At 35.0% G+C, this 25,829-nt stretch overlaps 3 protein-coding genes across 5 annotated transcripts; 1 reads left to right on the top strand and 2 right to left on the bottom strand.

Moving 5' to 3' along the window:
• Positions 1–486: 486 nt before the first annotated feature.
• Positions 487–8,436, bottom strand: LOC146909476 (uncharacterized). 2 transcript variants are annotated; one of them, XR_015020544.1, is made up of 5 exons: positions 7,978–8,436; positions 2,302–2,544; positions 1,653–1,755; positions 1,417–1,533; positions 487–741 (listed from the first exon to the last, which is right to left on the bottom strand). XR_015020544.1 is itself a non-coding variant. In XM_085730345.1 (5 exons), the coding sequence occupies exons 1-5, from the start codon at positions 8,350–8,352 to the stop codon at positions 697–699; spliced, it is 870 nt and encodes a 289-aa protein (XP_085586471.1). In that variant the 5' UTR covers positions 8,353–8,436; the 3' UTR covers positions 487–696. The 2 variants fall into 2 exon arrangements, 1 of the variants encoding a protein (XP_085586471.1); XM_085730345.1 differs by having other exon boundaries at positions 1,653–1,742.
• Positions 8,437–10,994: 2,558 nt separating this feature from the next.
• On the bottom strand, positions 10,995–18,727 carry LOC146909475 (transcription elongation factor SPT6 homolog). 2 transcript variants are annotated; one of them, XM_085723529.1, is made up of 14 exons: positions 18,584–18,727; positions 18,381–18,485; positions 17,887–18,192; positions 16,922–17,054; positions 16,584–16,833; positions 16,290–16,496; positions 16,081–16,206; positions 15,592–15,978; positions 15,408–15,512; positions 14,555–15,334; positions 13,965–14,109; positions 12,713–13,887; positions 11,519–11,728; positions 10,995–11,442 (listed from the first exon to the last, which is right to left on the bottom strand). In XM_085723529.1, the coding sequence occupies exons 1-14, from the start codon at positions 18,591–18,593 to the stop codon at positions 11,134–11,136; spliced, it is 4,248 nt and encodes a 1,415-aa protein (XP_085579655.1). In that variant the 5' UTR covers positions 18,594–18,727; the 3' UTR covers positions 10,995–11,133. The 2 variants fall into 2 exon arrangements, with proteins under 2 accessions (XP_085579655.1, XP_085579656.1); XM_085723530.1 differs by having other exon boundaries at positions 16,927–17,054.
• Positions 18,728–23,640: 4,913 nt separating this feature from the next.
• On the top strand, positions 23,641–25,561 carry LOC146909474 (uncharacterized). Its single transcript, XM_085724510.1, has one exon. It carries the CDS (start codon positions 23,754–23,756, stop codon positions 24,762–24,764), a length of 1,011 nt encoding a protein of 336 aa, XP_085580636.1. The 5' UTR covers positions 23,641–23,753; the 3' UTR covers positions 24,765–25,561.
• The last annotated feature ends 268 nt before the right edge of the window (positions 25,562–25,829 follow it).

Genomic DNA, 25,829 nt, shown 5'->3' with positions numbered 1-25,829 from the left:
CCCTTATAATTTGGATCTCGACCTAGTGAATGATGATGAGTTTGTAGATTGTTTATTGAGGGCCAGAAAATGTAGTAATGTTCCTCAATTTTGTCTGTGCCACTATTGACCAAGTCAATTACTTTAGCCCTTATAATTTGGATCTCGACCTAGTGAATGATGATGAGTTTGTAGATTTAGAGTGCATATGGAAGAATTTATTTACAAAACTTGTTTAGATTTATCTTATCGACATAAGCACTTCGTAAGAATTTAGATTAGAACTTATGAAAATAGACAGTCATTAGCATATTTTAATAAGCTTTTCAAGAAATTTTTCGAAATAGATTATAACTTGTACAAAGCGCTTATATGAAAAGTTAAAAGACAAAGCAAAGCCTTCCCTAACCTGTACCAGTTAGTTTTCTATACAGTATGCAGATTATGGTTCTCGAATTATCATTGTCACGTAGTAAACAAAAATTTAATACACAAAGCAAACACATCTTCACTTGTAACAAATCTATCTTATGAGAGAGAAACTGTTTACAACAAACAGAAAGTTTACTCCCTAAAAGAAAATGACATTACAAGATATGTCAGAGCTATGTTCTCTTTTACTAGCTAAATTTTTCATTTTTGTTGTTTAAAAGTATGATATACTATGTTAATATTTCTAAGTATACCTAACTTATAAGCCAATTACAAGAAAACAAGTTACTGCTTTTGTTTCTTGTTTGCTAGCCTCGAAGAAGTCTCAACCTGCATGCATACACATACATGAGTGTCACGCAAATAAATACAGTGCTGGAGATTGTTGTCTGAAAATCATAAAGAACAATACATTAAATAATTTATGTAATTTCCATTTCCTTAGATTTATTTACTAATATGCTGACAGGAAAACATTGAGTACATGCACTAAAAGCTACGCGAGACCTGCAATTTCAGCCAACTCTAAAGTTATGACGACCGTGGAGATAATTTTTTTCTCTTTCAATTACAAGCAATTTAGTTCATTAGACCAAGAATAAAGGTTTCCAGTGGTCCTGTAACTTTCAACATATATCCTTCATTGGGCGGCATTACTAACTTCTTCAGATATAATTGATAAATCAATTGCAAAATGTTTTATAATTTTGACAGGCAATTAGCAAACATGTAGAAAGGGATAGAATACTAAGCATTTTCATTTATTATTAGAAAATTGGCAATTTGCCCCATAATTTAATGGAGTGATCTGCTTTTCCTTTTTATTATAATCTCATGATTAACTCTTCAATTCAGAGGAAGCAAGTTTTTATACTAGAAAAAAAAAAAAAAAAAATCCTCATTTGCAACGATTAACTTTTGGTAAACTCTGATAATTTCGGGTTTATCTTCCTATTCATCGTCAAAAATCATAATCATAATAATAAATATAAAAGAATGTCTTACATCGCGTAGGCGTTCACTGATGAATGTCATGGATCTCAGCATAGCCTCAAGTGTATCCCTTGTAAGCTGAAACTTAACCTCTGTTTCGCCTAGTGTAGACTTGCTATAATCATGCAGCTATAAAAGAAAACCGATATTAGAAGGATATATTTTCATACTATAACAACATTACATTGCTATAACACAGCACAAATGCTAAAATGATTTCGACATTATAATACTTCTGTACAAATTACCTTAAGGTTGACTATAGCCTTTCTCTCTGCAGGGGATGAGCCATGATTCTCCATGGTCCAAGTCATTGATTTGAGGTGAGGAAGGCTTTCCTAAGATTTTATTCTATAATTATAACAAAGAAAGAAAGAAAGAAAAAATCCGAGATATGCCAAAACACATACTATTTGCATGTTCACATTACTTCTTAAATCTGTACAAGAGAAATTATCAGGCATTTCTAATCAGTAAATAAACTAAGCACCATCTAGCTAACCAAAGCCCATTCTTAACTATATCTTCTCCTTCACAATTCTGTATTATTTAAATGATATCTTAACTTAGTTATTTTTTTCAATTCCCCTTCATTGATCTTCGACATACTATTGCCATATATCCTTTCCAATACTTCTGCAAACTTGCCTAGCACCAGATCTTTTGAAACTCTTCTAATTTCAGGCATTGTACTAATTTATGCAGCTGAATGAAACTCACCATATAACACAAAACATCAAGTAACTTCTCTTAAAGAAAAGATTGTGTAATGTAGTTTGGAAAATTTGACGCTGTAGCCAAAAATTAACAGTAGAAGGAGAAGATATGCCGCTAATGCAAAATCAATGATACGATACGATACAGCATAAATAAAAAGACATTAAAAAACCAATGCACCTCAAGAACCAATTTCTCAGAGGAAGTAATATCACATTGGAAGCATGTGGGCAGCCCTGACACATTAACATCAGCAGCAGGTGATGTTGGTACTCCAAAATCACCGCAGTTCAGCTGAGCAAGAGAATCACTGTCTTGGCGAGGCCAGAAAGAAGTTGACATCGAGGAAGAAGGTTCGGAGGAAACTGATGGATGGACATTTGTTCTGACCTGACAGGAAGCATCTGTCCACGGCAACAAATCCTAAATACATAAAAGAAAACGATGAGATGAGAATGAGCAAGTGAAGAATAATACAATCCAACTCCATCTATTAAGAATCATTTTGAATAACTTAAACTTGTCCATATATGCTAATAGGAAAAGAAATACTAAAAGAACCTTGCAACAGTTGTGAGTTTTTTAAACAATAGTTTTTCATATAAGTAGAAATTAGCTCATACATCTAATTTTATTTTTAGAAACTCTCATTTAACTTCTCTATGAACACCTTTAAAGGATTCATTCGTAAGCGAACACCCCATAAACTTCTTTAATTGAGAGGTTTCTATACTCAGAAACTGTTAAATATCATGCTTAGGACTGCTGATGTGAAGACTTTTATGTATTATGTGTTGGTTATTTTATTTTAGTAACTGCTGTTCAGTTTTCTTTAATTAATTGTGTTGTATTGTGGTAGTTATTGGAAGTTTTTAGTATTGTCAAACTATGTAAAACATAGTGTGTGTTCTGTTTATTTTTTATTAGACAAATTATATGAATGAAAGCAGTTATTTCTCCTTTGTCTTGTTCATTTCCTGCAACTGTTTTCTTGTTCAATTAACAACAATTGGTATCAGAGCCCTATTCTAAGGGATCTGTGTGAGTTTAACGTCATGGAAACCGAAGCAAGTCTCTCCGGCATCGCTCCGACGGTGTTCGACGGAAGTAACTACCAACTTTGGGCAGTGCGTATGGAGGCATATTTGGAAGCTTTGGATTTGTGGGAAGCAGTGGAAGAAGATTATGAAATTCCTGTACTTCCAAACAATCCCACCATGGCACAAATAAAAATGCAAAAGGAAAAAAAGACAAAGAAGGCAAAGGCAAAGGCCTGCTTGTTTGCTGCTGTCTCAACCACTATTTTCACAAGAATCATGTCCTTGAAATCAGCAAAGGAGATATGGGATTATCTCAAGAAAGAATATGAAGGTGATGAAAGAATTAAAGGCATGCAAGTCCTGAACCTGATCCGGGAATTCGAACTTCAAAGAATGAAGGATTCTGAGACGATTCAAGATTACTCTGACAAACTTCTCAACATTGCAAACAATGTGAGACTTTTGGGATCAGAATTCTCTGACTCAAGAATTGTTGAAAAAATTCTTGTAACGGTACCCGAAAGATATGAAGCAACCATCACTACTTTGGAGAATACCAAAGATTTCTCGAAAATTTCTTTGGCAGAATTGCTTAATGCATTGAAGGCACAAGAACAGAGAAGATTGATGAGAGAGGAAACAACACTTGAAGGAGCATTAACAGCCAAGCAGGATAATGTGGGATCAACATCAGCCAATGCGACAGAAAAGAATGTAAATCGAAGAAAATCTTATCCTCCATGTCAACATTGTGGAAAGAAAGGCCATCCACCCTTTAGATGTTGGAGAAGACCTGATGCTAAGTGTACCAAGTGTAATCAAATGGGACATGAAGTTGTTATTTGTAAAAATAGGAATCAACAACATAATGATGAGGCAAAGGTTGTTGATCAAGAGGAAGAGGAGGATCACTTATTCGTTGCAACATGTTTCTCTAGCATCGAATCAAGTGAGAATTGGCTGATTGATAGTGGTTGTACCAACCACATGACACATAACAAAGATTTATTCAGGGAACTAAACAATGCAAACTCAACAAAAGTTCGGGTTGGAAATGGCAATTACATTGCTGTGAAAGGAAAAGGAACAATAGCAATATCAACCTATTCAGGTACAAAGTTAATTTCTGATGTGTTGTACGTCCCTGAAATTGATCAGAATTTGTTAAGTGTTGGGCAATTAATTGAAAGAGGTTATAAAGTGTTGTTTGAAAATGAAAGCTGCTTGATTAAAGATAGTGATGGCAAAGACATTTTCAAAGTAAAAATGAGAGGAAAAAGTTTTGCTCTAAATCCATTGAAGGAGGAGCAAATTGCTTTTCAAATGAAAGAAAATGTCACAGACTTATGGCACAAAAGGCTCGGACATTATCATCATCAAGGTCTGCTGCAGTTGAAATCCAAGGAGATGGCAAATGACATTCCAGAACTTGATGACCATATTTCAAATTGCAAGGCTTGTCAGTTTGGAAAGCAAAGCAGGAAACCATTTCCAAAGACAACTTGGAGAGCAACAAAGAAGTTGCAATTAATTCATACTGACATTGCAGGCCCACAAAGAACATCTTCTTTGAATGGTAGTCTTTATTATGCTATATTCATTGATGATTTTACTCGTATGTGTTGGATCTTCTTTCTGAAGCACAAGTCAGAGGTAGCACAAGTATTTTGGAAATTCAAAGCAAGAGTGGAGAATGAAAGTGGTTGTAAAATTCAAGCTCTCAGATCAGACAATGGCAAAGAGTATACTTCTGAAGCATTTGATCGATTCTGTGACGACGCTGGCATTCATCATCAGTTGACTGTTCCATACACTCCACAACAAAATGGAGTTAGTGAAAGAAGAAACAGATTTATATTGGAGATGACCCGATGTATGCTGCATGAGAAGAACTTGCCAAAGCAATTTTGGGCGGAATCGGCAAACACTGCTGTTTATTTGCAAAATAGGCTTCCTACAAGAGCAGTAAAGGATAAGACGCCATTTGAGGCTTGGTATGGTTATAAACCCTCCCTGAATTTCCTTAAAATATTTGGATGTTTGTGCTTTACTCATGTTCCACAAATCAAGAGAGATAAACTAGACAAAAGAGCTCTACCAGGCATTTTTATTGGCTACAGCTCCGTTGCAAAAGCTTATAAAATTTTCCAGCCACAAAATGGTAAAATTATTGTAAGTAAAGATGTGCATTTTATGGAAGATGAAGAGTGGAACTGGGATGACACAAAGGAGATGGAGGTAATTTCTAAAAATCCAAAACTCCAGATTGATGAGAACATTGAAGATTGGGAAAATGAAATGGTAGATGACGTTCCTGTCAGGGGAACAAGATTACTTTCTGATGTTTATCAAAGATGCAACATTGCTGTTTGTGAGCCTACTGGTTTTGAAGAAGCAAAACTTGATAAAAATTGGATGGTTGCAATGGAGGAGGAGTTGCACATGATTGAGAAAAATAATACATGGCAGCTTGTTGACAGACCTCAAGATAGGAAAGTCATAGGCGTCAAGTGGGTTTTCAAAACTAAGCTCAATGCTGATGGCTCTATCAACAAGTTCAAGGCAAGGCTAGTTGTTAAAGGTTATGCTCAGATTTTTGGAGTGGACTACTCTGATACATTTGCGCCAGTGGCCAGGCTAGACACCATCAGGATGCTACTTGCTGTTGCAGCCCAAAAGGGTTGGAAAGTATACCAGTTGGATGTTAAATCAGCTTTTTTAAATGGTTTCTTGCAAGAAGAAATTTATGTTGAACAGCCTGAAGGCTTTATGAAGAAAGGGGAAGAAGACAAGGTTTATCTTCTTAAGAAGGCTCTTTATGGATTGAAGCAGGCACCAAGAGCTTGGTACAGCAGAATTGATAATCATCTGCTGACTTTGGGCTTTGTGAGAAGCTTGTCTGAGTCTACCCTTTACATCAAACACAATGAGGTTGATATTCTTGTTGTTTCTCTCTATGTTGATGATATTTTGGTGACAGGAAATAATGCAACATTGATTGATGAATTTAAATTGGAAATGATGAAGGAATTTGAGATGACAGATCTTGGATTAATGACTTATTTTCTTGGAATGGAAATCAAGCAAAGCAAGGATGAAATTTTCATTTGTCAAAAGAAATACGCAAAAGAAATTTTGAAAAAGTTTAAGCTTGAAGAATGCAGAGAAATGAGCACTCCAATGAATTCAAAAGAGAAGCTTTGCAAAGAAGATGGAACTGAAAAGATTGATCAAGCATATTTTAGAAGTCTGATCGGTTGTTTGATGTATCTGACAGCCACACGGCCTGATATTTTGAATGCGGTAAGCATTTTGTCTCGGTTTATGCATTGTGCAAGTGAATGTCATCTCAAGGCAGCAAAGAGGGTGCTTAGATATGTGAAAGGAACATGTGATTTTGGCATTAAATTTACCAAAAGCAATGAATTCAAGCTGATTGGTTTTTCAGACAGCGATTGGGGAGGTTCTGCTGATGATATGAAAAGCACTTCTGGCTATTGTTTCACACTTGGTTCTAGTGTTTTCTCTTGGAGTTCGAAAAAACAAGAAACAGTGGCTCAATCAACTGCTGAAGCGGAGTTTATTGCTGCAACGGCTGCTGTTAATCAAGCTATGTGGCTGAGAAAGATATTGAGTGACCTTCATCTTGACCACAAAGAAGCCACTAAGATCTTTGTTGATAATCAAGCTGCAATAGCTATTTCTCATAATCCAGTTTTTCACGGAAAAACCAAGCATTTCAACATCAAATTGTTTTTCTTGAGGGAAGTGCAGAAGGATGGTGTCATTACTCTTGTTTATTGCAAAACAGAAGAGCAAAATGCTGATATCTTAACAAAGCCCTTATCAACTATCAAGTTTGAAGATATGAGATCAAAGCTTGGTGTTTGCAGCTCCTAAAGCAAGGAGGAGTGTTAAATATCATGCTTAGGACTGCTGATGTGAAGACTTTTATGTATTATGTGTTGGTTATTTTATTTTAGTAACTGCTGTTCAGTTTTCTTTAATTAATTGTGTTGTATTGTGGTAGTTATTGGAAGTTTTTAGTATTGTCAAACTATGTAAAACATAGTGTGTGTTCTGTTTATTTTTTATTAGACAAATTATATGAATGAAAGCAGTTATTTCTCCTTTGTCTTGTTCATTTCCTGCAACTGTTTTCTTGTTCAATTAACAACAGAAACTAATCTAAACTTTCCCTGAGAATAGGATGAGGTTGAGAATGCATATCCAAGGATTAACAAAGCTAAGCTAAGGCATTGGATTTTCAACCTTTTTTTTATTGAAAAATCACGTGTGTAGATTTTTATAGTAATTGTTTAACTTACAAAAATGTAAAAAAAATCATGTTCATGATTATTTTGAATATCTTTAAAAATATGAAACTATAACCGGAGCCTGCGATCACAATTGTAGTCACGGCGCCAATGTTTTTAGTGACTTCAAGAAGAAACTTATGTAGCACTGACACTTCACATTGAAGGTGTGTCTAGTGGTATTAAGATTAAGTCATAGTGACTTTGTGTCTATCTCTCTCATCTTATTTATTATTTCACTTTCATTTTCTTTTTTTCTCTTGTAAAACAAACAGACAAAATTACACTAAAATCGTCGTGTTTTTCCGGCCTTAAAGTCGCTGAATCCCAATTTGTGTCCGGTGTCCGACACTGATACCAGTCCCACGGCACTAATGCATATGATTACATTTAATTATTCAATTTTCTTAACTTATTACCGGTGTCGACGCGTACCCAATGTTCGTAAATATCAATTTTGCATTAAATTTCTATAAAATAAACTCAAAATAAAAAATGACCTGTTGCTGTTGTTGTTGTTGAGAAAAATCATGGTTCCAGCAATCTCGATTATTCTGAAAAGAGAGTAAAAGAATAGTCTGCAACTCTAGCGGAAGATCAGGAGGAAACAGTTTGAGAAGCTGATCATCAGTCAAATTTCGAGAAACGAATATTCTGATAAGGCAGCGAAGAGAAGCCAAAAGAGGATCGAGTTGGGAAGGTGGAGAGAGGTTGAGAAGAGATTGAAAATGCGATTTTTGGGAAGAAGGAAGACCGGTTTTCCTTGTGTTCCAGAGAGTGGAAAGGATATGGTTCAGTGTTTCCTCTGATTTTATGCACTTCAGTTTCTGTAGTTGTACTTGTACCTCTTGCTCCATTCCACCCTTCTCCTCCATTGGAACTTCGAACTCGAGCTTTGTTCTCTTCTCTTCTGTTGCTTCTTTTTCGCAGCAATGTTAATTGAGTTTATCTACTAAGTTGGAAGAACTTATGAAAATGGTTTATCACGAATTTAAAAAAATGAATTCAATTTATTTTCATAATCTCTAACTTCATCTTAGCAGATAAACTCAAGTTAATTTATTTCGAGCTTATAAAAATTAGGTTATAAATAAAGAAGTTTTAATATTGATTCATAAGTTCTCATTAACAAATACTCCATCCGTTTCAAAATGAGTGTCGCTTTAGCCAATTGCACACAGATTAAGGAATGAAATAAAGTAGTCAAATGTCATAGCAATTTTACCAAATTATCCTAATCAACTATTGGTTTGTTTTTCATTAAAGAAAAAATAATACTTTGGAAGTAGTGTAACATAGTATTAATTGAAGGGTACAATTGAAAAGAAAAAGTTATTATTGCATTGAAAACCGAAAGTGACATTCATTTTGAAACAATTTTTTTTGGCTAAAGCGACACTCATTTTGAAACGGAGAGAGTACTATTGTAACTTTATAAGTTATTTTTTTTATAACCTACCTTAACAAGCTTATGAATAATAAATAAAAACTTATTTTTTTTTGTACTTTAAGCCGTAAATAAGTTGCTTCTCCAAAGAGTTCGTAAACATCTTTTGGGTCCTTCTAATCAAGTTTTTTTTTTCTTCCTTACATTCATAGGGTTTTGAAAAGGGTTTTTGTTCAAAAAACAGAGAATGATTCATTTTTTGAAATTGATTTTAAAATAATGTATATTTAAATGACAAACAAAGAAAAATCAAAATACTATTTTCTTTTTCATTAAAAGATCCAAATAATGTATTCTAAACAATAATTGTGTAGCTTAAATAACGTATTCCAAATAATGTATACTTCAATGTGCTTCACAAACTGTAGTTGATAGATTGAAGCACCAAATAATGTAGTTGATGATACTCCAAATGTTCTTCAATCTATCAACCTCCAAATGTTCTTCAATCTATCAACCACTTGATGCTTTAGATGGAATACATACCACTTAAATTATTTGACTTATTATTTGGAACACATTATTTGGAATATATTAAAATATTAATCATAATACAAAATTTATTTAAGCTACACAATTCTAGTGCTTTAGTTAATAGATTGAAGCACCAATTGTAGTTGTACCTCTTGCTGAAGTAAGTATTCTACTTCAATCTATCAACCAATTGGTGCTGCAAAACAAAATATAATCCAATGTAAAGCGTGGGATCGACCTTGGAATTTTGTATGCTCTTGACAAACTAAAAGAAGGATGTCCTCGTAATCACATCATTAGAATTATTGTGCATTATTTTTTACAAAACCATCAGTAATATATTTCTAATAAATACTCTTTGAAAAACATTTAGCATAGTAAGACTTTTTTTTGGATTTATGATTCAACACAATGATTGATATTTTACAATTAAAGATAATTTGAACTTTGTATTTGAAGTTACAATACTAAGTTCTTACCATTGAACTACACCTAATTTTTATGGTGCATATTCTAATTAAAGAAAGGGTTAAAACACAAATAATGAATAATTTAGTTTAAATTGAAAAAAAGTAAATTTTGAATATCATATAAATTATACACAATTGATTTTTCCCAACTCTCGTGTATAAAAGATGACTATTGAAGTCATGTTTATCAATCACCAACGCACCACCAATCAACATGTACGATATCACCAATCTTTATTTTTAATGAATTCATTCACTCAACTCAAAATATGTATGTATTAAATTCTGAATGTATTTAATATGACTCTTGTAGTTATAGTTATGTGATAATGAATATTATTATATATAATATGAATATAAAATGATTGTAAATTCTAATTTCTATTATGTTCAAGTTTTATGTATATCTGTCAATTAATTTTTTTTTAAGTGTAACCAAAAAAAAAAAATTTAAGTCCCATAAAAGTTTGTAAAAATTTATTATTATTATTATTATTATGATTTAATGATTATTTTTTTTTTATTTTGTTCAATACTTAAAAAAAAAAATTAACTAACATTTTTCATATAAAAGCATTTATTTTTAATTTTTAAGTTCTTTTGCATATATTATGGTGATAATATTTTAACTTTCTTAAGTTTGACAGAAATTCAAGATTTTGTTTTATCCCTCAAATTTTCTACCAAAAAAAAAATCTATTAATCTAAAATTCAATCGAAAGGTAAGTAAAACATATCAAGTGTTTTTCAAATTAGAGAAAAAAATGTATACTCCTATTCAAGAATTTACTTCTGAACTTAATCTAAAATTGAGAATTTAATTTTACTTTTAATTTAGAAATCCAAGCATTAAAAACTTCAATTAAAGAAATGATAGAAATACAAATAATATATTATTAAACTTAGATTGAAAAATTAAATTTTGAAAATTAAAAAAAAAAATCATACACAATTGATTTATCTATTATCAATTAAATATAACTCTTGGAGTCAAAGCAAGGGTTTTAAACACCCTTAGTTTGAAGGGGGCTGTTGCATTTGTAAGAAGCTTTAATTTGCCCCAGACTACTCTTTGCTTTGCAAGCTTTAGAGAGATATGGACAGTTATTAGTTAGTCAGGACAGCGACCATATATATGTACTTTGTAATCATCATTCATTCATTGTCAATAACAGAATATCAATTCAAGTGTTACAAAATCAGTTTTCTGTTTCTCTCTCCTCTGAACCTTCTTCAAGCTTCATCAATGGAGTTTTCTAACTATCTTAACAGTGCCTTTGAAAATATGCCACAAGTCGGTCAATATCTTCAAACATCCTTTTGCGGAATCTGAATCCTTTGACGTCAAGACCAACGTACTCATGGTGTGGATTTGTACTTCTAATGTAAGTCAATATAAATGCGCCAGGATGATTGTGGCAGATGCCAAAGCTATACACTATTTGCATAGGATGCGCACCCTTTTCGATCCTCAAAAGTTCATCGACTTCTGTCTTTGTACCCGTCCGGAACTTGCGATAATTTATCATTGTCTTTAAGTGAGTCACCAAGGGATCAACATAACGGTCCATAACCTAAGCAATATGAATAGAAAAGAGTAAATCTTAGTGTCACAAGAAAGGTATCCAGAAAGGCAGGAAAGTACCTTACCTCATCTAAATCCTCAAAAGTGTCCTCTCCAATTTTTAGTGTCTTTCCAATTCGAAGTATGCTAGTGATGTCCTTGTGTTCCTTCCCACCTTCAACTATATCCTTGTGGGCATATACTCCATCATGAATTTTAAGAGTCAAAGTAAGGTATGAAGGACCACGGGAACTAGGACGGAAAATACTTTCACCAGGATCCTTGTCAGACAAGAACTGCATAAAGACAAAGGTATAATTAAGCATGCACATGACCAATCATTAAACAAAAATCCAACTTACCCCTTTTCCTTGTAACTAGTATATGCTTCTAAGAAAATAGTGTTTAGAGATCAAATCCTAGTGTTGTATAAAATGTTGTTCCTAATTTTTTTTATTAGCCATGTTCATTAATATATTAATAATAGTTCTCAACCAAGAACATACCCCAACTTTAGGAACTAGAACCACAAAGATGTATTCGTATCTATGACGTGTATGTTCGGTTTTACAGTAAGTTTGTCAAACCACCGTGATTTTGCCACGCCCACTGTGATTTCAAACAAGCATGGCATCTAATTACCAAGATTCAAGAGAAGAAAATTCACAAAATAAGTGAGAATGATAGAAAGAAGGGTAGTGCTAGCAAATACTCTTTTCAACCTACTTCGTACTATTGGGTAAAATCAATGTAGGTTCCTAACCAAATATGTACTAAGTCTGACCAAATAGGGAGCAGGGCCCATCTTACTAAGTCTGACCAAATAGGGAGCAGGGCCCATCTCATCATGTAAAAAAAATGTATCACTAGCATTCCTTATAGAAGAATAATTACTAAGGAGACAACAAGGAAGGCCTCCTGCTGACGTTGCACAGTAATATAACGGCAACGGCCCTGGGTGGCATCTTTATGCATCTTCCTCAAAATTCTGTAAATCTATTGAAAGTGGTTACATCCAAACCAATACTACTGAAATCACCAATCTGTTGCAAGTATCCAAAGAGTATTACGTTACAACGGTGACTCTACCCATTATAGTGTAGGAGTCAATTATCAATCAAATAAACTTTTTGTAACCAAAGATCCGGTGCTATCTTGCACGACAGGTTAAAATATGTATAAAAAGAATTAAGAAAAAATCACAATTATCGAAAATATTATGATTCTAAAAAAAGGTCAATACAACGCAAGGTATAACATAAAGTTACTAAAAATCAAACCTCCATTGCTTCATCTGCAGTTATGTTCTGAAAATGTGGATGGACAATCATCCTTGGCTTGAAATGCTTCTTAGCACCCTCCTTTTCTTTCCGAGTTTTGTCTTGCTCACTCGGTAAGGAGCTCTGGTCTTCATGGTAATAGGGATCAAGGTCCTGGTTGTTCGGTAACCGATCACTTCTCATTTCACTACCTTTACAAACAAGGAAGACTTGATACCTGTTCTTTTGGATTGACTTGATTTTACAGGTGAGCAGATCACCTTCATGTAGCCTATCCGATAACTCAACTAGATCTCTCCAGTCATCAGTATAGTCTTCTTTCATAAGGATTCCGGTCATTCCTGATTCAAGCCCACATATTGCTTTCTGAGCTTGCACTCGGCGAACTGTAACTTGGACCATTTTACCTTCAGCAAGAGTCGCTTCAGTCTCACCAGAAATCATATAGAATTCGTCATCCTGACTTGGTTCTTCATATTGCGTTCGCCAATCCTGAAAACCTTGAATCAATTCTCTTTTTATATCATAGAAAGTTTCAATTTTGTCTTGACGACGGTTGTCACGAGCATATTCCTCAACATCCATGTTCTTCAAATAACTAGGTCGATCTCTCACATGTTCTATGGCCATCTCTAGTGCATCGTCGTCGTCATTTGCATCAGCTGTGCCATCTTCCTCATACACAGCTCTAGCCAACTCCTGTGCAAGAATATATGATTCTGGATGAATGCGTGTATCATCCAGCAAATCAATAAATTGGCTGCTGCTAGCAGCCAATCCACTTCGCCGGACACGCAAGAAACCAACGGCATTGAGAAACACCTTTTTACCAAGTTTATGTTCTGTCAAAAAGTCTTTCCGGGTAAAAATTGCGGCAGCTCTAACCAGCGATCTCTGCAAGGATGCAGCCTTCCTTGGACCAAGCCCCGAAATAAATTGTAACGGAGCAAATAACCATTCATGACTTATTGCTAAATTAATGTCTAGTCCGGCCTGATTGGTCACATCTACCATAACCTGCTCAATCATCCCAAATTTATCATCCGGGTTGAGAAAACTCTCCAGTGGGTTCAGTTGCCATGATAATATTTCCTTTCTGGGACCACATAATGTTGCGACCATCGCCAATGGGTTCTGGAGATATCGACCAAGAGCAGCAGCCCGCCTCACTATACCTGTTAAAGCAACAAAAATAGGATAAGTTACAGGATTCATTAAAGAGGGGCAGCATACACCCAACACAAATATTTACCTAGCTGCTGTGAAGGAAGTTGTTCAGAGGAAATTCCAGAATTTTCATAAAGACGAGGCAGAGCTTCATCTCCATACACAACACTGAGCCCATCCATTTCATGGCCAACATCTCCAGGGTTTTCCTCAACCATCTTAAAAATAACCTAATAGAAGAGCAAACCAACAGATGAGACCCACGATACAATAACAGCATAAATCCATCTCATGTTACACAGCAAAAAGTAAAGCATGTACTGATTTTATTCATCAAATAAATTTAGACCAACTCTTACTAACCCAAAAAAAAAAAATTTAAAATTCAGTATAGAAGTATTTTTGGTCGTGTATGAAGTTTCGCCACTTCGAACATTGAAAGAGTGCTTGGGAATATTCAGGTTTGTTAAGTTTAGTTAAGACTGAGTGAAACATGGATTGGAGGGAACAGAATGGAATGGAGATGAAAATTGGAATAAGACTGACAACTTATCAATATCATTTCCGTGTTTGGTAGGGTGATTGAAATCGGAAAAGAAATAAACGGAAATTAGCATGGTATTGCATCACAAAATTCTCCAAAATATAAATGTGAACATTAAACCAAGATACAACCTCATATATATCTTCCTTCAAACCAGTGCAAGACAAGTTAGCTGCTCCTAAAACAATAACATGCGGTTGGTGATCTGTCATAAATTTCAACAAACGTTCCAGGTCATTCTTCTTCCTTTGTTGGTCATTGGGATTCTGTGACTTTAAAGTAAGTGACCCAGTGTGTAGCACATCTTGCACTTCTCCTGATGAGTCTAACATAACAAAAGTTGTTTGTGGCGTTCCAGGGCCCCAAGAGCAGGCCATAACCCTAGGAGCAGCCTCATCATCTGAGCTATGATCATTTTCCTTCTGTTGATAAGGCCCGACAGAAACCTTATTCCATAAGGCCTTCCCATACTCCATAAGTACCCAATGCTTCGCTTTGTTTGCTAAGACGCCTCTTGCTTCCTTTTCCATTGATGGTAAAAGAAATCGAAAAAATGCATCGTGCAGTATCAGCTTCCTCTGTTCGTTCCACAGTTGAGCAGATTTGCTAACACTATCACTAAAATAAAGCTCATTGAATTGTTCTGTCAACTTATTAAGATACTCTTCAGGAAGCTTGATAGTAACTTGAATGAGTTTTTCCTCTTCTGCTTTCTGTATAAGGAGCCATTGGGCATCCTCAAACTTAGACAAGGGCTTCTCTCGCAGCCACTTCAGCCCAGAAAACTGATGGAACAAATCTATGGTTATATTTCCATCGGCAGTTGGAGAGGTTGACACCACAGCGTGGTCAATAAAGTAGCTCCGGACATATTTCTTTATGCTAGGCTCACAACTTATCTCAACAGCTGCCTGGAACGAAATAACCATATAATCAAACAAAGGACACAATTTAATGATTATGAACAAAGTTACAGATACATACCATGTGCCTAGCACATTTAAGTACTTCTTCGAGAGTATCGTACGTAGCACAAGTGAAGTTAGAAGCCACCTCTTCTGGTGTTTCTTTTGGATCTTCCAACTCTTGCTGTAGAAGAGGGCAGACAAAACAAAACCTTCAGATGATGGTCAAAACAAAGATCAGTTCTAAATTCAAGCATACTTACCAGCTGAACTAGAGATAGACATAATCCGAGTTGCTCAGAACTACACCCAAATCTGCTTGCAACCTCCCACAGACCTGCCTTACTGAAAGTTCTATACATTGACTTCCTTTTTGGCCTTTTGTACTGTCCTTCATCAACACCAGCTTCACCTGGTGGAAAATGTAAGTTGAACTTGTAGTCAACATCGTCAACCTCCCTCTCTGATTCTGCCTCCTTCAGTGATCTCATAACTGATTCAAATAATAGCCTATTCAAGTTTAGTCTTTTCTCATCATATACACAATGAGTCTCTTCTTCAAACCGTTTATTGTAGTATAACTGGAGGGCACTCTTCCGCTTCTGAAGAAGCAACCACTTCCTGCCCAGGTCCTGTAGAGCCCAAAGTATCTAAACAATGCACAGGAGATCAATTTGCAGAGTTTTTAGATGTTATCCGTGCTAAACAATATATTAACAAAATAAAAGGCACAAAAATAAATCATAACAGACCTTGTGCCATTTTAGAATAGGAGTCTTGTTATTCTTATCCCAATTATCATCACCAGCTTCAGGTCTCTCTAGGTCTTTCAATAAGCTTAAACACCTCTCCTTCCGATACATGGCAATAAATGGAATCTAACAGACAAAAAACTCCATATCAGGAAAATAAGGGTAATGTAAACTACAGATGCAAATCTCAGGGATCAGATGATACTGACATCTAATTTTTGCACATGGTGGAGTTCCAAAAATCTGATAATATCATCCGGGTCAATTGGTAGCTCCTTCTCTTTATTTCGTGGAATTGAATCTTTCTTGTGAATCCAAGGGACTGCCCCTTGTTTAAGTTGTTTAACTATCCACTGACTCTCTTCATCTATACTACTTCCATCCAGTGAATGAGCACCAGTACTCTCCTCCGATATCTACAAGGGAAAAAATAGCTCATCATACAAGAATGTACCTAATTAACTAGGAAACTTTCATCTTATTTTATAAAAATCTCAGAAGACCTGCATTCTCTCTGGAATATCGAGCCCCCTAATCCCGTCATCCTTCTCTGTCATATATTTCTCAGAAAGAACAATAGGCTCAAATTCATCTTCAAGCCTAGTCTCTCTATTATCATTTTTTTCTCGAATTCGATTGCGAGCCTCGAGCAACTCATCGACATTGCCGAATAATTTTTTAGCATCTTGTAAAGCGGAGGAAGAGACTCCTGGTGCATGCCTAGGCCTTCTTACACCCTTCGGCTTCTTAGTTCTACATAGAATTGCAGTAACAGAACATCAGATCAAATAATAAGATTCTTCGTGATAAAGAAAAAGAATAAAGCACGCGTTTAAAATACCGCACAGGGGCACCGTTCTCATCAACTTCTTCATCCACAATGAAGTCGGCCATTTCATCTTCTTCTCCAATGTCTGCATCCACCTCGTCTTCCCCGTGCTCCTCCTCCTCAGCAATGTCTTCAAAATGGGTTCCTGAAAAGCATGTTTTTTTTGGTGTATTTTTCAGCATTAGATTTCAACAATGCATTTCAAAAAAAAATTTAATACTAAATTTGTTTAAGTAATTTCATATTAAAAAATTATGCTACATATTCAAATCAAAATCATTCTTACAAAGTTGTTTATCTACTCCTATTCTAGGCTTCGGAGAACAATTCCAAACCTAGAACTTATTGAGTAGATCAACTCTGCCAATTTTTATAAAATTTCAAAACTAATTGATACTCCATCTGATAACTTCGGTTAAAGGTATATTAAGCTTTTTAAAAATATGAGAGTAAGAGCCTGTTTGAAACACTTCCCAAAAACTCTTTTTTGGTTTTTAAAAACTTGAAAACTAAAAACTTGTTTGCTAAACTATTTTTAAAATTACAGTTTTGAATTTTTTAGTTTTGGGGACTAAAAAACTAAAACATGTAAAAGGATAACTATTTTGAGAAGAGGACTTGTATATTTTAAAAACTGAAAACAAAAACTATTTCAAACAGGCCGTAAATGTCGACTATTTGATTACATTACATAGCTAAAACTGTCAGTTTTTAATAAAAATTGTGGAGTTGATCTACTCCATAAGAGCTTTAATTCAACTTTTGCATTGGAGCAATCTAATGTTTATAATTAGTAATAGTGAGTCATGTGCCTACAATTCTTCTTTCTCTCTCAGCATAATTTTCCCATTTTTCAGTCTTAGACACTCAGAGCCTTCTTAACACTATTATCAGCAAAACTCTCTCTCATCTAAGGAGTAATTTTCACTAACTATCAAATGAGGTCAGTAAAAACACAAACCACAACTGGTACATACCTTCCCCGTCGCCAGTTCGCCCACTTCCAGAAAACTCTTGTTGGTCAAATTGTCCAGAGTACCCCTCCTCCTCAGTATCCCTACCATTCTTCAGTCGCTTGAACTTTTTGTTCTTGGGACAGTGAATATTGATATTATTGTCCTCCAGCAACTCATAATCATCATCATCAAGGACGTAGTCCTCCTTTCTTTTCCTCCTCTTTTTCTTGTTCGGACACTCTTCTTCGTCACTTTCCTGCTCTTCTTCTTCTTCTTCTTCTTCAATGTCATCAACTATAAATCCATCCTTTTCATATTCATCTTGTCCTTTTGAAGTAGAAAAGGGAATATATCAGCACAATAAGATAGCATCAAATAAACCCATGCATGTAGAAATAATCACATGCACATTACAACGAACAAAACCCTAATATTCTAAAAAATCCCCAAAACAACACAAGTACACAACCACTAAACTAAGAAAAAACAATTCAAAAATTTGTCCACACACATACCCTCTTCTTCTTCATTGTCATCGATACTGCGACCTTCTTCTTCTTCTTCCTTCATATCTTCATTGCGCTCTCTATCTCTATCATCCATACCGTATTCAACCTTATCTGTACGCCGTCGCCGCAAAATAATTAGGGTTTCGATAAGAAAAGAAAGCTATAATCACTTTGAAGATGGGATTATTAGAAGAAATTATAGGGTTTACCTTTTGCCATAACTGGTGTGTCGTAAGGAGATATACAGAAAGGGGTGAAACGAGAGAGATCGAACAATGCAGTTGATGCAGTTGTCGAGCGAAAGCGAAGAATGAATGAATCGAGCGAAAGAGTTTAGCAGAATGAAGTGAATCAAAAAATGTATGTCACTTTGCATGAATATATATAGTTTTTTTTTTTTTTTTTATGGAAAAGAAAATAAGTTTACACTTTATCAAATACTAGTAGATAGGTCATGCTAAGTCAATCCTTCAAAAAGGTCATGCTAAGTCAAAACTATTTTTTTTTGTCTGGTAACCTAGTGGCTAGAACGGATTAAGAAAGTTGTACCCCTTTTGCAAAACATTAATTTTGACCCAATTAACGCACATGTGGCATCTAACTTAAGTGAAAAGGATGCCACATTTGTTTTTTTTAATTTAAAACAAATCGAAATGTCATACCTCGTCACATCCCTTATGATTCATGTGTACTTCTTGTTTGTGTTGAAAATGAAGATCAAGAACGGATTAAGGAAGTTGTTGTTGAAGAAAGTTGCTAATGTTGTTGATTCTAAAGATGTGGTGGAGGCGGTTGTTGTTGGGAAGGAGGGTGGTGGTGGTTGTTGGAAAGGAGGGTGGTGGTGGTGAGGTTTAGGAAAATTGGAGAAGAAGCTCACGTGCTTCTCTCTTTAACTCTTTCATTTTTTTTAATTGTAACAATACACATGAATCAATGAGATTGAGGGATGTGGTGAGGTATGACATTTCAATTTATTTTAAATTAAAAAAAATACAAGTGACATCCTTGTCACTTATAAGCGAGGTGTCACATGTGGGTTGACTGAGTCAAAATCAGGTTTCGTAAAAGGGGGTAAAGTTAGGGGTTAAAATATCTATTTTTTTAATAAGGGGTAAAATCGCAACATTTTAAAACGTACGGGGGAAAAGTGCATTTAAGCCAATTACTAAAAAACAAGTAAACCTAAAACAAGTGCCTCCTGAGCGGCTGCCTATTCCCTCGGGCTATCTGAAACATGGTGGTCAGGCGCATCTCATCTTGCATCCTCCTCAAGATATCCTGGAAGCATCCCTCTGAGTCACCATCACGCAGCCCCTCATATGTCATGTCGTAGACGGTCTGTATGATAACTAGTTTGTTAGGACTTCCTCATTAAGCAGCCTAGGAGGTGGTACCTAAACAACCTCCGCAGATGGGATCATCAACGGATGAGACACTCTGTAAAACCATGCAATGTACCCTGATACATTCTGCCACAGATCCGCTAAACCAATGGTATGCCGTGAATCATGAAGTCCTCGAAGGCCTGCAATATCTAGATTGAGCGATGGGGGGAACATATTCGGATGTCGGGGAATATCCTGGACATGGCCATATTGCCTCTTCATCCAGTTTGGCAAGTGTCAGTAGTTCATCCCTTTGTCGACCATAACCCGATCTGAGTACCAGAATATATCCGGAAAGGGCACCACCTGCCAATGATAACCGTAAGGGCTAAATATGACGTCTTCTACCGCCAGACAATCAAGGATGACTCGGTAGTTGAGTCGGTTAAATGTGGCCCTTCTTTAGAAGAAAACGCGCAATATGTGGGAAGGTTGCGACATACTCTGAATTAAGGTCCCATGTAAATAAAAATATGAAGTGTCACAAAACCCATGTCTCAAAATGTAAACAAACTCATTTATATTAACATAGTATAATGGGATACACAACAAACATAAAAATAAAATAAATTACTACCTCAAGTAGGGATTAGTATCCGCCGATAGAGCCTGTCGCAGGGTCGATAGCCTCAGAAAAAGAATGGTAGATATTAGTCAGTGTCATCTTTACTAATTTTCATTACTAATTATTTAATTATTTTGATGAGTTTTAACATATATTTATATGATTTATATGTGTGATTTATATGATTTATGAATTTAAGTAGTTTACATGATTTATAGGTAAAATTGTGTGATTTTCAAGATTGATGTGAAGTATGTGATTTTGTGAAGTTATAATGTTGGTGTGACTTATTTTATTATTAAATAAAATAAGATATGAAAAGTAAAATAAAAATATTAAAAGTGGGGCTGTTTGGTGAGAAGAGTAAGTTAGAGGTGAGTAGAGTAATACGAAAAGATAAATAGGGCAGACATAACTTAGAAACATAGTACGCACGTTTTTGGAGAGAAAGGGAGAAAAGTTAGAAGAGAGGAGAACAAGAGGAGAGCTGCGATTTTCTGCAATAACCAGGTAAGGGTGAGACTAACTCTCAATATTATTAAGGGTATGATTCTGAAAAATGAATTTAGCATGATTAGGTTGAGTTTTGGTGAGAATTGAGAATTAGGGTTTGAGTGAGAATTGATGATTAGGTGATGAAAAACTATTGAATTGATGTAAGGGGGATAATTTTGTTCATCATAAGGGTGTTTCTTGGGGTATCAATCTTGTTGTTTGAAAACTGTACTCCCAAAACGTAATAAAAATTTATTAAACTACCAGTGCTTCTAAGAGTTGTGAGGCGTGAAACACAATTGGATTCTCATCCCTCTAAACGGTGAATTTGAGGTGCTATTGAGAACCAATTTCTATTAAGTTCCCTTGTAATTTAATTTGTATGAATAGGAGTGTTAGATAGATGGTAGAAGATTGATGAACCGAAATAAAGAAAAGCCAAATACACTTAATTGACATTCACGGATGATTTAAGGAAGAAAGCAAACAAAAATTTGTGAGTGAATATACATATAAATAATTCAATCATGTATAGTTATCTCGATTGTCTTCTTTTTATATAAGTGCTTGTTGAAATATTTATAGTTATTTTAATATGTATAATTATATCGAAGTCATAGTGAGAATAGGTATATGCATATATTCGATTAAATATAATTGTTTGCTTTGATCGATCGTACGGATTATTTCTTGTGAATATGGTTCAATTATCTTGTTATTTTGTGTATGTACATCGATGAGTCCATATGGTTTGTATCTACCAGTAACCAAAAACCATGTATTGATGCAATTAGTTATAAGTACTTTACAAATAAGACTTGAAAAGTAATATTCTTGAAATCATTATTAATTAACTATTTCAGATTTTGTTTGTATATAGAAAACAAATTGGAACCTTAATATTTGTGAGTAAACGAAACTTTGGATATTCAAGATACTCAAAGTGTAGATACAAGTTTTATTAAAACTAGGTCTGCTTGTTTGATTGGTAATTAAGAGCATAAATATTAGGATCGGCTATGGCATTGTTTGATAGGGAAAATCATTAGTTTCAAACTGATCTTAAGGTTCTCACAAAGAATCCCTTGTGGCTGCTAGTAACTTATAACGGGAGCACATGTAGCTTAAATTAAATCCAGTTTGTTTAGTTATTTTACAGGAGTGGATATAAACATAATGAAGTTAGAACTTAGAAGAGTATTGGCTTTATCTTGAAATCTATATTAGTGTAAGATTGATCCTGTTACATATAGTTCTAAGAGAATCATATTGATTCCAATCACCTTCTATATTATAGATGTATGGCCTCGGTTATGTGGAAGGAAATAATTATTTTGTGAAATTATGCAATGGGCTAGGAGTTGTCAGTATAGTTTCGTTCCCCTATTTTTCTTGGGTAGATTGTATCAGTGATTTATATAAGTGGCTAAGAGGTCGACATCGGGATAGTAAATTATGGACGAGTTACAAAAGTTAAATCTAAACAGTGAGATCTAATTAATGAGTTGAATTAATTGATGATGAATATTGATGTATTATTTTAAGATGTGTAAATGAAATATATTATTTGACTATGTGATATTTAAGAAGTATAGTTGATGTATTATTTGACTAAGTGTAATTTGTGAATTATTTGATGATGTGAAATTGATGTGTTAATTGATGATGTATAACTGAACTGCTATTTAATGATGTGTATTTGATAATGATGCTATTTAAAGATGTGTTATATAATGAAGTGCTATTTGGAAGATGTGTGATTTAAATATGTGTTATTTATGATGCTTATGTTGATGCGATATTTAAGATGTTGATGTTAATGCATTCCAGCACTGTTATATATTGTAAATCTGTTGTTGTTCATTGTTGCTGACCTTTAAAGTCTTGAAGTTGCATGAGTCGGTCTAAGTTGCAAGAATTTAAGAAGTTGTCCATGATTATGGAATTGTATAAGATGTTCACGTTGTTGTCTAAGTTGTTGGAAGATTGAGTCCATTGCATACTCATTAAAGTTGGGGGCTTTAGGCCCGGCAGCCTTTGTGCTCACACGTTGAAGAGCCTATTATGCTCATTTTGTTGTTGATTGGTACCACATGCATTTTCATATCAAGAAGTTTCATAATGTTTAAGTTGTCAAGTTGTTGTTGAGTTGATAGAGTTGCATGGTCTAAGATGAGTTGTGTTGTCAAGTTGTTGTTGGGTTGATAGAGTTGCATGGTCAAAGATGAGTTGTGTCGTCAAGTTGATTATGATTTGTGATGAAAATTAGTAATGATATTTGATGATTGTATTTGTTATGAAATGAAAAATATGCTAATTGTTAATTGTTGATATGATATTAATGTTTAAGTTGTTAAATGCATTTTATTGGATTATATGCTTAATGTATTGATTATGAAATCTCACCCCTTCTGCGTATATGTTGCCTCGACCGTGGGTAATGTGCAAGTAATAAAGATTAGAGGCGTTCGTGAGTGGACTCCTCACTTGGTGTCTAGGTGCTCTGATACGTAACGGGATGGGGGCTTGCTTTTACTTCTATTCCTTACGTGTCTCTTTTATGAACTAATTTATGAGATTTTTCCAATAAGGCCTGCGTGCCAAGACTTTAAATGTTGAACTATTTTCCGCTGCAATAAAGATTTTTCATGATGTTGAATTCGAAGGATAATTATTATTATCTGTTTTAAGATGTTAAAGTAGTGTGTAGCATTCCGTTATGAATTAAATACTCTGATTTATGATGAAATTTTTATGTTGGGAAAACTGGGTGTTACAATTGGTATCAGAGCAGGTCGGTCCGTCCGGCCAAGTAGCGAGTCGAGTTGTGTCTTTAGCAGTTGGGATACCATTATTATGTTATTCTAATTGTTGTGTGTTGTGCAGAGAAGAGACCTGGAGGCTGCGAATCTTATCTGCTATAAGAGGACTAGAATGGCTGGAAGAAATGATGCTGCGATTGCTGCTGCTTTGGAAGCTGTAGCCCAAGCTGTGGGACAACATCCAAATGCTGGTGCTGGTGCGAATGCGGATGTGAGAATGTTGGAGACCTTTTTGAGAAATCATCCTCCTACTTTCAAAGGAAGGTACGACCCTGATGGAGCACAGACGTGGCTCAAGGAGGTTGAAAGAATTTTTAGAGTTATGCAATGTACTGAAGATCAAAAGGTGCGTTTTGGAACGCATATGCTGGCTGAGGAAGCTGATGACTGGTGGGTGAGCCTCCAACCTACCCTAGAGCAGGATGATGCAGTTATTACTTGGGCTGTGTTTAAGAGAGAATTCCTAAACAGATATTTTCCTGAGGATGTTCGCGGGAGAAAAGAGATCGAGTTCCTTGAGCTGAAGCAAGGAAACATGTCGGTGACAGAGTATGCAGCAAAGTTTGTGGAGCTGGCTCAGTTCTATCCACACTACACGGGGGACAATGCTGAGTTCTCTAAGTGTATCAAGTTTGAGAATGGTTTGCGTGCTGATATTAAGCGAGCCATTGGTTACCAACAGATCCGTGACTTTTCTGCTTTGGTGAGCAGATGCAGAATCTATGAAGATGACAGCAAAGCTCATTATAAGATTATGAGTGAGAAGAGGGGTAAGGGCCAGCAAAGTCGCCCAAAGCCTTACAGTGCTCCTGCTGACAAAGGGAAAGGAAGAGCTAATGATGAGAGAAGGTCAAATAAGAAAGATGATGGTGCTGAGATTGTTTGTTATACTTGTGGCGAGAAAGGCCATAAGAGTAATGCTTGCACTAAGGATATTAAACGGTGCTTTCGTTGTGGCAGTAAAGGACATACACTTGCAGAGTGTAAGCATGGGGACATTGTGTGTTTTAACTGCAAGGAAGAGGGTCATATTGGGTCTCAATGCAAGAATCCGAAGAAGGATCAGACCAGAGGAAAGGTGTTTGCTTTATCTGGTACTCAGACGGAGAGTGAGGATCGTTGATCTGAGGTAAATTTTCGAGGACGAAAATTCTTTAAGTTGGGGAGAGTTGTAACGCCCGTCGTAATTATTTAATTATTTTGATGAGTTTTAACATATATTTATATGATTTATATGTGTGATTTATATGATTTATGAATTTAAGTAGTTTACATGATTTATAGGTAAAATTGTGTGATTTTCAAGATTGATGTGAAGTATGTGATTTTGTGAAGTTATAATGTTGGTGTGACTTATTTTATTATTAAATAAAATAAGATATGAAAAGTAAAATAAAAATATTAAAAGTGGGGCTGTTTGGTGAGAAGAGTAAGTTAGAGGTGAGTAGAGTAATACGAAAAGATAAATAGGGCAGACATAACTTAGAAACATAGTACGCACGTTTTTGGAGAGAAAGGGAGAAAAGTTAGAAGAGAGGAGAACAAGAGGAGAGCTGCGATTTTCTGCAATAACCAGGTAAGGGTGAGACTAACTCTCAATATTATTAAGGGTATGATTCTGAAAAATGAATTTAGCATGATTAGGTTGAGTTTTGGTGAGAATTGAGAATTAGGGTTTGAGTGAGAATTGATGATTAGGTGATGAAAAACTATTGAATTGATGTAAGGGGGATAATTTTGTTCATCATAAGGGTGTTTCTTGGGGTATCAATCTTGTTGTTTGAAAACTGTACTCCCAAAACGTAATAAAAATTTATTAAACTACCAGTGCTTCTAAGAGTTGTGAGGCGTGAAACACAATTGGATTCTCATCCCTCTAAACGGTGAATTTGAGGTGCTATTGAGAACCAATTTCTATTAAGTTCCCTTGTAATTTAATTTGTATGAATAGGAGTGTTAGATAGATGGTAGAAGATTGATGAACCGAAATAAAGAAAAGCCAAATACACTTAATTGACATTCACGGATGATTTAAGGAAGAAAGCAAACAAAAATTTGTGAGTGAATATACATATAAATAATTCAATCATGTATAGTTATCTCGATTGTCTTCTTTTTATATAAGTGCTTGTTGAAATATTTATAGTTATTTTAATATGTATAATTATATCGAAGTCATAGTGAGAAT

Source organism: Medicago sativa, chromosome 7 (genome assembly GCF_051527215.1).
Source record: "Medicago sativa cultivar Bolivia chromosome 7, Bolivia_mono, whole genome shotgun sequence".
Taxonomy (NCBI): Eukaryota; Viridiplantae; Streptophyta; class Magnoliopsida; order Fabales; family Fabaceae; genus Medicago; species Medicago sativa.
The sequence above is the reverse complement of the archived record's forward strand: the minus strand, read 5'-3'. Positions and strand labels throughout refer to the sequence as shown.